Source organism: Melampsora larici-populina (genome assembly GCF_000204055.1).
Source record: "Melampsora larici-populina 98AG31 unplaced genomic scaffold MELLAscaffold_7, whole genome shotgun sequence".
NCBI classification, from domain to species: Eukaryota; Fungi; Basidiomycota; class Pucciniomycetes; order Pucciniales; family Melampsoraceae; genus Melampsora; species Melampsora laricis-populina.
In genome coordinates, this window is record NW_006768771.1 from 616,991 (window position 1) to 629,917 (window position 12,927).

Consider the following 12,927-nt stretch of genomic DNA (forward strand, 5'->3'; position numbering starts at 1 on the left):
ACTTTTAATGTCTTTATCTTTACTTGCCTTTCTCTTTTGTTCGCTTCTGTGAAGATTGTGTAAAGTTTTCTTCTTCGAGTCTTTTCTTTTCTTGATAATTTGTAATGTGTTTGTTCCTAGGGAGATGAGTAGCTTAGTCGATAATTGTGAGGAAATCTTGTCATACGTGTAGCATTTGGGGGTGTAGGAGATGTTTCATTTGTATGTTTCAATGTGGGTTTTTGTGGGTTGGAAACTAATTTGGAAGTACTTAAGTCAGTTGGTATAGCATTTAACTTATTTAGAATTGTAAAATAAAGATAAAAATTGTCGCTAATGGGAGTTTTTGGTTCACTCTGGCTCTCATCAACTGGCGTGCGTAGATGAGACTGCATTTGTATATGTCAACTTTTATATCCAATTGATTGATTTGATGGCTAGTGCCGCTCAGGAGTCGCGTGAAATTCTTCTTCCAGAGAGTCCTGGAGTGTCATTCCTCCTTGTTTTCTTATCATCGATCGTGATATGGAGAAAGAGACAATCAACGGTTGTTTTCCAAAAAAGGACACGCACGGCGGGTGCGTGCCCCGAAATTTGGTTTAAAACAGTCCGACCAATGCGGCTGAGTTAGGCAAAGTCCCGCCCAAACCTGGTTCTTGTCACGTCATCATCATTTCCATTGAAATCTACTTGCCTTTTTGTTATAATTATGGTGTTCAAACATGTACAAGAATTGTGCAATACTGAGCAAGACCTGTGCAAGACCTGTGCAAGATCTTGCACATTAAATGTTTTGACAACCCCATTTATTGTATTCCAACTGGTGCAAGTTCTGTGCAAGATATGAATGGAGCTTGCAAGGTCTGTGCAAGATCCGTGCAAGCTCTATTCATATCTTGCACAAAACTTGCGCAAATTGACTTTGAAGTTTGAACGCCATAAATGATCTGAATTTTCTTATTTACTATTTCATTACTATATTTCTACTACACAAAAAGACTACACTAGTTATAACACTACAAGAAACATAACATTTTCTGGGCAGACTTGCTACAGTGTGGGTTTGGAGGGGCCTTCAGACCACAGGTTCTCTGGCCCAGTAGGCTCTCTGCTGCCATAACTTGTGACTTATTTTCTGGATCCTGCTGAGAGGACCCAGGAAGGCTCCTATTAGGGCAGGTGTATTGTGGTTTGTGTCAAAAAAGCTTGGGATTTGGACTTGAATTTTATGTATGTTCATGCCAGAAACCATTGGGATTTTACATTTTTTCTCAAATGTTTGTATTGGAAAATGTCAGAATTTTGGGTCAATTCTGGGTAAAAAGTTGACAAAAGTGGCATAAAGAGGCTTAAGTTGTTGAGTTACAGCTGTTCCCAAAAAGTTTACTTTTTTATTTTTTCAAAATCACTTCTATTATTACACAGCAAATCCTATGAAGACCCTTGGCAGTTTGTATCACCCAAAAGAGCCTCTCTCAATCCCCACAGTACATTGTCACCATGATTGTGCATGCACAGGGTCCGTTGCCTTGTCATTTGTCTTGTTGAGGTTTGTGCCAAAAGGTGTTAGGATTTGGATTTTGTTGCATCTGACTTGAGTTGATGTTGTTTTGCAATGGGGTTCTTGATACAGACCCCAATAACAGCTTTCCTGGGTCCTCTGCAGAGGTCCTTCCTTGGTAGGTCTCAATAGTTTGATTCTTGTAAGATAGTTGATTGTTTAATGGTTGATCCTTGTTTCTCTCCTGCTGTCATATATGTCAATCAATTCCTTTATCTGAAGTTGTCTCCTTCACTCAATCAGACACTGTCAAGGCAGTATTCAATATGTATATATTCTCATGTACACAGACAGGTCAATGGCAGCTAATTAAATTCACATCTGCTGTTCAATCAAGGATCAAAATGAGGTCAATTCATATATACAATTGTTCATCAACTGTGATATGCTACAAAGTAATCATTCACTGATCCTCTTTTTTCTCTGTTCTGTCTTTTTTCTCTGTTCTGTCCTTTTTCTCTGTTCTGTCCTTTTTCTCTGTTCTGTCTTTTTTCTCTGTTCTGTCCTTTTTCTCTGTTCTGTCCTTTTTCTCTGTTCTGTCCTTTTTCTCTGTTCTGTCCTTTTTCTCTGTCCTGTCTTCTTCATCACTTCTTTCAGTTGCCATCAATTTCCACATATACTTCCCATCCTCAAAATTGTCCTCGCTATGCTTCCATAAGTAAAATGAAAGAGTTCAATGCGGATTGTAAAATCAACACAACCTAGAGCAAAAGGTTATACCTGGGCAGACAGGTTGAAGGGTGAGATCTAAGTGAACTCGACGTAGATAGATGGCGGAGATGATCACACTCCTACCTGCAAACAGTGCAGGTGGGAAACAAAAGAGAACTATTGTAGTCAAGTGAGCTAAGTCCAGTAGATTGATAAAAAGTGAAACAAGAAATAAAAACACTTACTCTGAGTGTTCTCATTCCTAACGGTGAGGAACAATCTCAGAGCACAAGAGAGAGCAGATATATGTGGACAAGCAAGAACAAGATTGAAACACTGAAAAACTCTGACAAGAATGTGACTTGACCAATTTGGACAACTAAACAAAGAAGCAGGAACATAACCACAATAAGAAATCCCAAAGTAGATAGTAATGAACAGACTCCTTATCCTAATCCGTACAGTGATACCTTTCCTTCAGACACACCATAGTGCTCTTGATTATTTGAGGTAACCTATCCTTATTCTTCTTGAAACTGTAACTAGCCTTGTCTTAACATTCCTCTGAGTTATCACATAGGCAATTTGTGATGGACTTGAACATAGAAATCTTTGACCACAACATAAAGTTCATACACCTTTAATCCTGAAATAATTTGATGTGTATCAGAATCAACACAATAGAGCAGATTGATACCTGGACAGACAGGTGTAAGACACAAGCTCTATGATTAGACTCAAATAGGGATGAACACTTGGCAGAAAAACTAATGAAATCAGAAAGACATGTGAACTGGAGAGTGTCACAAGTTAGTGATGTAAATGAGCTAAGGCTATGAATCACATAGGAGTGATCTGAAGAGGAAAATGCACCTGTTGGAAGGTGGCACAAATCAAGATGTAAAGGGTTTGGGTAATTGATCAACACAAGCAACACACAGCAGATAGCTAGCTGAGAGAGAAAACAATGATGCAGACCTGGAGAGTATCACGAGTTTAGTGATGTAAATGCACTAAGGCTCTGAATCACGTGGGATTGGTCTGAAGAGAAATATGCACCTGTTGAAAGGTGGCACAAATAAAGATGTAAAGTGTTTGAGTAAGGAAAACACCTGATATGCACAGAATTAATCTTTATATAGTGAATTATTCTCTAACCATAGGTTTTGCAGACATATAGGTTCAGCGTCTCTCATTTACCACATTGGGCATACTGGTAACAAGTTAGCATCATGTAACAAAAGAACAAACAAACAAAATTAGGAGAGGAAATGACTCAAAGTGGATTGATAGGATGGTGACTAGCACTGCCAACATAGATGCCTCAGGTTGAGAAATCCAAGGCATCATCAGAGGCAAATCCTTGGACAGACCTTGTCCAAGGTTTTTGTCCAAGGTGTTCTTATGCACTGAGAATTAACTAGGATCATAACCTCGGACAGCAGCTGTTCAAGGTTTGAAATCCAAGAATACCTCGGATTTTTTGATCCAAGGTAAATATGTTGATGGTGTAGTGTGTGACATAAGTTTCACTTGAATAAAACAACAACTGATAACTCTATTTACCTGGACAGACAGATGCAAGACAAAACCTCCGGGGTTATACTTGGATAGGGATGAACACTTGATGCAAAAATTCAATGCCTCACCTGCAAGAATACAGGAAGTAAAAAGAGCAGAAAGACTATGAGATCGTGATGAGGGCAGCCCAGGAAACAAAATGTAATTAAAATGATGTAAAAAACATACCCTTGAGCTATCAATTCCTAACAGTGAGGAAATGAAAAGAGAGCTTGGGAGAGGCTGAGTATATGTATGAAAGAAATTGAACACAAATTGCACACCCAAAATCTCACACAGGGGTAATGAAACATTCCTACAGATGAACACATACATGGAGCTATTCTCAAAGAGGAAAGACTGCATCACCAATTACCACACCTCCATCTCAAATTCCAAGCCTCTTCACCAAAAGATAAAGTGCTAATATGAATCATAAGTTTGATACCATATCAATCCCTTACACTACCTTCCAATCCTGATTTGTCACTCAACTGCATAGCACACGTAAGTATTTGAGCTCTTCAGCACAATTTACAAAACATTCTTCACATGACATTGAAGGGCTTGGCAACAATCAGTGAATCACCACAACAAATTCCCATATACCAAAAGCTCACTACAGTACAGAAAAAGCATACCACAATGGCCTTCTGAGGGCCAGATTTTGCTCCATTGCAGTGAAATGTTGATAGGATCAAAATCAAACAATAAAATCCTAAATATACAGTGGTATTATGTCAAAAATTGATGAGAAAGTGAACCAAGAAAGAAAAAATAAAACCAAAAGAGAGTGATAGTAGTAAAAAACATACAAAACTACAAGATGAAGGGAGGAGAAAATATGGCAAAAACCGAAACATTGCGGTGAGCAGGATCTCTCAAATAAGCAAAAAAACAAAACAAAAAATCTGTAGGCATGTTTTAGTCAAAGTTGTGTTTTTATTGGTTATGTTAAATGGTAAACAGTTATTTTATGATCAATTATACATTACCTTCATTAGGGAGTATCTCATACAAGATGCTGTAGATGATATGAACCCAAATCCAGGACACTTGTCCGTTTGATACAATCCGGACTGCGCAGGAGCAAATTTTGCTTTTAAGTTTTTTTTTCCTCTTGAACAAATTCAGTGCATGCAATATTTTTCAATTGGTAAGCTGTAAAAAGTAGCATAAAAGTACAGCAAGTTGTCTGGATTGCTGTACTTTTACACATATATACAGTTTTATGAATTTGGGACACCTAAGAAGGTGTCCAGGATTTTTGAATTTTATGTTATATTTCACAGTGTTGGACAGCTTGTTGGACTATAAAATACTGTAAAAGTTTTGACTTGAAACACCCTATTATCAAAATCATTCACAAATTCATTGTACAATTTAATACAGGTAGTAAGAAATCAAGAAAAAGTTGAAAAATCATTAAAATAGTAAAAATAGTAAGATTTGATTAATGATATGGTATTGAATTTGGTATTGGTGAGAAAGCAAATTTAGTATTTATTCAAAACAATAAAACATGTTATGAAAGGAATGAAAGAATAAGCTTGAAATATTGAGAATTGGGGAAAAAGTAAAAAATATAGGTGCAATAAGTTGGAAAATGGGTTTTGGGTTACTTATAGTTGATTTGATGGTTCAAGAAGATCAAACTATACAACAGGAGGCCTATATTAGTCAGCAAAATAATTGATAATGAGGATTGAGAAGGTATGGGTGAAATTATTCAAGAAAGAGGGAAATTTGATAGTGGTAAACAAGGGTACTATGGCTATTATTCATCTTTAAGTGTTAATTAGAGGGATATTAGGTTTTCCAAGAGTTTTAGATTTACTTTAGAGTTATTCTCAAGAAGAGGTTGATCTACAATGATGATATGATGGAAAGAGATTAGTAATTGGAGCAAAAGGGGGTGAAAATTGTTGGAATTGGAGGTTTTCAGCTAATTACATATGTCAAAACTTGGTAGATCAGGGCAAGGAAGGGGTCAATTGATGAAGAATGTTTTACTTCATAATGTGGAGCCTTTTCAATAAATATTAATGGAGGAGTTGTGAAATATTCATAAGCAAACAAAGAGAATGGTGTGGATTTTGACTTTTGTGCTTAGATATCCATTTGATATCCAATTCATAACAAATCCAAAACATTCTCAAGTTTCTGGGGTGCACTGGCCTGCCAGCGGCTTGTGATTGGGGACTGTATATAGAGGTTCTGTTGGTATTTTGGTGTCCCCATGTTTCCATTGGGTAATGAAGTCCTTGCTTTTGTCATCTGGCAGATGTCACATGACTTCAGCATGAATTTGACTTCCTTGCTCATCCAGGGCCAAAAAAAACTAGTCGAAGGCTTGAGACGGTATTCAGGAGTCATAGGTGTTTATGTGCTTCATCAATAAGATTGATCTGCAAGCCTTCACCGTTGGGCATCAAGAGTCTTCCATCAATGAAGATCAGCCCATTGACCACAGAACAGTCATTGCAAACAGTGGTGCAAAACTTATCAAATTTGTATCACATGTCAATGTTGAGATTCGCTCAAAAGACTGGTTTGTGACAATGCTAGCACAGCTATTGTCTTGACTCCCATTTTGACATCATCAGTGTCCTTCCTGGATAAGGTTTCAGCAACTGAGTCGTCCTTGCCTTGGATGTACTGGAGCTCTAGATCAAAGTTGGCTAGTTGTTCAAGCCAACAAGTCTGACATCTGCTGAGTGATTGTTGTTTTGAAAGGTAAGTTAGTATAATGATCACTCATCTCATTAAACTTCATGCCCAAAAGTCGCATCTGCCAATTCTGTAGTGCATGGTATGGATAACTGCCAGCAATTCCTGTTCATGCACAGGATAGTTGTGTTCATCTGTTGTCATTTGTCTGGATTCATACACTATTGGGCTTGCTCCTTTCCATTCCTTTCCTCAGAATAATGCTACTCCTAAGCCTGTACTGCTAGCATCAATTTGATAACATGCATCCACAGCAGACTTTTCAAAGGTTAAATTTGAAGGTGAAATTGTCAAAATTGATGAAATTTACAAAGTCTTTCACAGGTCCCAAAAACCAAAGCCTGCATAGGGACTTACATCAAATTTGATCTTCCTGGTGTGAGAGGTCAGGTGGTGGGCACAGCATGTTTGGTGTGTCGAAAGGCACACCTGCCCAGGCTCACCAGGCACACCAAAAATTTCTAGAACCAGGGGGTGGTGCACCCATACCCAATACTTGGATAATCTGAAGTGTATAGTTGGAGAAGTTAAGACTGTGTAAATGTCCAACCAATCTAAAAAAACCATTCCCAGCCGCAAAACTCATCACTTTGAGGAGCCAATGAGTGCTGCGGATCCCAGCCAATCTGGACCATCTTCCTATTCCTTTTTTGAATGTTTCATCTCAAAATTGAACAGAAATGATACTGAAAGAAAAATAGAAAATGAACTCACTCCTAAGATTTTCATTGGTCAGGGGCCTAGAGCACAGTGCTGGAATGCCAAGAAGACTTTCACAAAAGGAATATGCAGATGGCCCAGATTGGCCCGGCTCCACACTGATCAGCTCCTCAAAGTGATGAGTGTGGCATCTGGGAATGGTTTTTAGATCAGTTGGACATTTATACAGTCTTGACTTCTCTAAATATAGAAGGTCTTCTTGCGCCTACTCTTGCGCCAGAGGAAGCCTATTACATTGTCATTTTGGTCTGTGTAACTTCCAAGCTGGAAAAATTTCTACAGATGAGCCCCACTCAGAATATTTCTGTGATCAATTGCTCATCTGAGTCGCAGAACCCTTTATAAAGCTAACTTAACTAAGTCCCTTCTCCTCGCAGGCGTCCTCCGGAGCCTGCGGAGGAGGGACTTACGACTTATCAGGACTTTTCAGCCTGATTAGATCACCAAATTCCACTTTTTCATCATTTTGGAGCTGCATCCAACTTATCACATCGACCATCCACTCCTTGAGAAATTTAAATTGACCAAAAGATTCTCACACATCTTGTACACAGACTCACAAAAACCAACACATAGGTTAATAGGAAGTTCTTCCTCCTATCAGAAGAATAAGAAGTGTAACATTTCTTGAGCTCAATTGAACAACTGTGGAGGCCGTTGGAGCCAAGAGAGGCCAAAAACGTTTTGGACCACACAAAAAGAGAGAGAAGAGAGAGTCCAAAATTGGAGTTAACTCATATACAGTAATTTTGCAGCAAGAAATAAAAAAAATATAAATAAAAATCATCTTTTGAAAATAACTTGAGGTCCTTTGGACCATTGGCTTTGAAACCTCTTCAGAAGAATCTGAAGAGGCCAAAAGATGGGGAGGACTATGTTCTATAACTTGCCCAAAGGACTTTGAGGGATCATTTTGTGTAACACAGTGTAATAGAGGATCCAAGATAGCCCCTGCCAAATCCAAATCTAATCAGGCTGAAAAGTCCTGATATGTTGTAAGTCCCTCCTCCGCAGGCTCCGGAGGACGCCTGCGAGGAGGAGGGACTTAGTTAAGTTACAGCCGTTGTAAGATCTATCACCAGATTTTTAGATATTGTGTTGCCGGATTTAATGTAGAGGTCAAAAACTTCAAAAAACCCTTTTGAGACTGATAACTCTACTGCCCATTGGTCAGATCTAGCACAAGAACAATTGAGTTACTCTCAAAGTGACATAAGTTTCGAGTTTTTGACTTCAAAAGTTAAATCTGGCGACGACACAACTTTTCAAAAATCTGCCAGTAGATCTTACAACGGCTGTAGTTCATAAAGTAGTTCTTGAACAAAAATGTTCTCTGATTGTTATCTCAAAGATGTGGTTATGCTGACTTGAAACAGCTTGTCTCACATCCCCATTTGTGTTTGAGCTTCATCACAGCCTTGATTGCTGTTCTCAAGAAGATTTTTTCATGTTTTTCATGTTTTTCACGTTTTTTTGCTCAAAAGGCGTACCCACACGCCCCCTGCTATTGGGGCGCGTCCCAGAAAAAGGATTCAGCGCTTGGGCGCGCCTCTCTCTGTCAAGTCTGAGCCCTGGTGGGCACCTGCTGGTGGATCGGATCTGCTCAATGGCTGCAGCCTGCGCATATACGGAACAGCCAGAATCTGGATTTTGAACCACAGCCTCACAGGAGCTCACAGGTATACCAATAAAACATCGATCCAGTGGATCGAAACTTGGACGAGATCCGCAGACCGCATTGGATTCCGCTGTCAGTAGCGGAAGTGCCGACTGTTCCCGAATCCCCTTCGTCTGCGGAAGGGTCAGATTGGACAATCCTGCCTTCCACACATCTCTTGGAAAGCGTATTTCTCGGCCATGCAATACTGGTGGCCAAACCACGCAGCTTGAAAGTGTTAAGTCACGCAGGTTCAGGGGAGCGTTCAGCACTGTCTCTCGCTGGCAAGGAAAAAAATCCGTGCTGTCGCTCTCACGGATTTTCTAACTTCTTTGCATCATTCCAGGAGGATATCAGACTACGCAGAGAAACCAAGATTCAAGTACGACCAAAATACGTATGCAGGCACAGCAGCGACCTTTTTGATTGCCTTCGTTTGCACTCCTTCCATCCAGAGTCAGGAACTGGAACCCACACCCTCAGGCAACATCCCATCGGGGGGCAAAATTCAACCCTAATCACTGATCTCTGATTCAAGTCACACATAGGCATCTCGTCACCTCAAGCTGACACGTACAACCATTTCGATGCAATTCTTCATCACTTCAACTATTCTGCTAACGTTCCTGGAATTAATCACCGCTGAATTAATCACAGTCCTTCAACCGCACGAAAGCACAGTCAGAGGTCTTTCGGCTCAAACACGGGAGGTAAAACCTTCTCCGCCAATATCCGACAAGGCAAAAATTCACCCGAAATCAAGAGCAAGAGAAAATGTAGTCATATTAGATGTTCAGACTCCTGAAACCCCCACAACTCCATGTGAACGTACCACATTTCGAGTCTCCAGAGAGGATATGACGGGCGGGTCTTCCAAGAGTTCAGAACGCAGAATTAAACCCACCAAAGCAAAAATCCCACAGAAATTTGAGGGGCAAGTGAAGAAAGGGACAAATAGTATGCCACCCAAGATAGGCCAAGTATCATTCCGAACCAGATGGTCGGGACTCATGGCCTCCATCGGCTCCACCAAGACCTTTATTGCAAAACAAGTAAGTGAATTTTGGACAAAAGTCAAAGAGTTCTTTGTAGGGAACGGAGTCAAGGAGTCTAGTGGTAAGTGAATGCACATCCTTGGTATATAGCATTGAATAACCGAATTATTCCAACTTGAGATAAAATTTCAATCCCTTTTTGTCAACCTCGCTTCCATCAAACTACAGGTTTGTGACCATTGATTCCTTTCTCTCGAGTAATATGTCTGAAACAATCTGATAGACTGAACCATTGTTTTGTGTTACTTGAGGTAGGTCCCGAAATCAAATATGGTGAGTATTTTGTCTTTCTTCGAACTTCACCTCTTGACTGACGCCCCGATCATCCGATCATTTGACGAAACCTCTGTGTGATTCGACTAGCAAGTAAGACCCCCGAAGAACTCTCTAAGATGGTTTGAGACGTGACTGACATTGTTTTTGACATGAACCAGATCCGAAGGAAAAAGAGGAGCGCGAGGCCATCGTCAAAGAACTAAAGGCGCTAACTCCCGAAGGGGAGGCGCCCAAAGATTGGCTCAAAGGACTAGATGATCGCCTCGCAAATCTACCAGATATCACCGCGCTTCCGGATGACTCTGATCAAGCAAATGAGACACTTAATTTACTTCATGTCCTTCTTCCGATCCTTAGTAAACCAGAATTGACACAAAGACAAAGGAAAGTTATCTTAGACTGTATCAATCATCTCACAAGATATAATGGATTAGGCAAAGACTGTGTGACTAGAGCCGCTAAGAGATATTCTGACGCCTTCAAAGCACTGGCTTTGTCCATTAGCTCTGTACGATCTGATGGGAGACCAAGCAATGCTGTTAAAGGATCTTTTGAAGCAGATTGGCTCTCTAGTAGGTGATTTTGATTCCTTTCTCTCAGTAACTTTGATTCTCGAAGTGGCTCTGATGATCTGCACGTTTTATACTTGACTACCGTCATACGATAACTTTGGATGATAGACTCAAGTGTTGCAGAGAGATATCACCGCATCTTATTAGTCCGAGAACAGCCTGAGGACTTGCTCCCACGCGTAAAGAAGCTCGCGCGAGGTTTGGAAAAAGTTAAGGACGTCACGATATGGAACCACCCAGATGGAACACCGAGCGATTTGCAGATAATATTAAAGCAGGCCCTTGGACTCTTCAAGCAGCAATGGGACCATGATCAAAGACTCTACTTGGATGAGATAATCCAATACATCAGCAGAGTCAACACAGAGGCCTTTGATACTCTGGTTACACGCTTAACGCAGGATGATGAATACGTAGACGCAATGCTATCCACCTGGGTTCAAGAGCACGGTGATGATATATTTGAGACTCTGCACGAGGGTTCCATCTACATCGATCTTCTGTCAGGTTTGCCTAATTTTATCCTGGCGTATTTTCTGTTTTACGCTACTTATCAGAGGTATTCCTGTATTAGATGAACGGGCGGGTGCAACCTTGGATCGAAAGCTACTGGATTTAGTCATTCCATCAGATCGAGTCCTCCCAAGGATCAAAAGTCTGAAAGAGGATATCATCAGGTCTCAAACGATGAGGCATGACGATAACTCAGACCCGAGGCAACTACTCAGTCTGTCAAATCTTCTCCGAAGAGCGATATTTGGACTGATAGAATCTCAGAAAGAGCAACGTTTGGACATGGAATACGACCAATTATGCTATCTGAAGATGATTGCCTACCTCGAAAGACGGAGACCAGGATTGAAATACGAAATCTACCGATATCTTGACAGCGAACCAGATTTCTTACCAATTCTATCGCATTTCTTTGCTAACAAGTTAGACTATGAAATGGATGACATGCAAGAATATTCGTGGTGTTCCAGGATCTTAAAGGGTAAGTGGTCAATTCATCTTGGACTTTTAATGATTTTCTCAATGTCATTTTTGTACCATCTGTCGTTCCAGAAACCCGTTATGAAGAATTGATCCTACGCCAAAAGTTAATCTCAAGAAATTGGACACCACACGAAAATCGGTCGCATCGCACATTGATATGGGTGAAGGAGCTTCCAAGAGATTGGTGGAAACCTCTTCACTCAGATCTTCAGACTAAGAAGATTCTCGACTCAGTATTGGATACTCTAAACGCTCCTCCAAGAAAATTCTCTGAAGATTCAGGAGTTAAGGAAGCTCTTGAAGTACTGTGGCATCTTTTACGATTCAAGCCAAGCTTGAGAGAAAATGTCTACACATCCATACACAAAGAATCAAACTTCTGGTTACGATATCAGCTTCGAAATCACGTGAGAGAGAAGCTTATCAAGCTGGAGGGTAAAGCAGTTGTCTTCGATTCCAAATCTGGAACTTCCATTGATCTCTTTCAATGGTTTTCAAAAAGTGAGAATTGAGACTTGTTTTGATGAAAACATTCCAATTTTTGATTATCTTTGCATTTTGATTTCAGTCAAAATTTTGCAAGAAGATGAGCCAGAGCCCGAGTCATGGATTCAAAAGACTGGTTCACTCGCCGCCGTATGCGCAAAAACATCTGCGAAGATTGGCTTTGCAGGCATTCAAAAGACTAGTTCACTCGCAGCCGCATGCGCGAAAGAAGCTGCAAAGATTCGCTTTGCAGGCATTCAAAAAGCCATTGAAGCTGTTACTAAAGTGTGCGGGGGTTGAAAGTTTAGAAAACAAGTGTTTTCATCCTTTGGTAAATGTGGCAGTGTCTTTGTATGAAGGGAAGCTATGAAGGCGTCTATAAGTTTAATAATGATTGAGTCTGGAAGCATGTCTTCTCTCAACTTCTTCTCAGTTTGTTATCTCAAAAGCATCAGAGGGTACTCTGTGTAGCAATATCAATAAGTAAGTAGAAAGAATAAACTCATTCGCATTGAATTTTAGAATATATCCTCAAACAGTTTAGTTTCTTGGGATAACAAAGCAATTGTGGAATAATCGTGTTCAGAGAAGAATTGATAGGAAAAACTGTGACCTTCACTCATTGTTTGCTCACTGAAGCCCATAGTAGTCTTTGACCCAGGCTGAACATATATCATATACCAC

The 12,927-nt window shown here is 40.2% G+C and overlaps 1 protein-coding gene across 1 annotated transcript; it reads left to right on the forward strand.

Annotated features, from left to right (window-relative positions):
- Positions 1-9,445: 9,445 nt before the first annotated feature.
- Positions 9,446-12,543, forward strand: MELLADRAFT_95166 (uncharacterized protein; the record flags this gene model as incomplete). Its single annotated transcript, XM_007406704.1, has 10 exons — positions 9,446-9,910; positions 9,951-9,974; positions 10,034-10,081; positions 10,165-10,186; positions 10,277-10,279; positions 10,348-10,761; positions 10,870-11,268; positions 11,321-11,755; positions 11,827-12,258; positions 12,326-12,543. The coding sequence occupies 10 exons, from the start codon at positions 9,446-9,448 to the stop codon at positions 12,541-12,543; spliced, it is 2,460 nt and encodes an 819-aa protein (XP_007406766.1).
- Between the last annotated feature and the right edge of the window lie 384 nt (positions 12,544-12,927).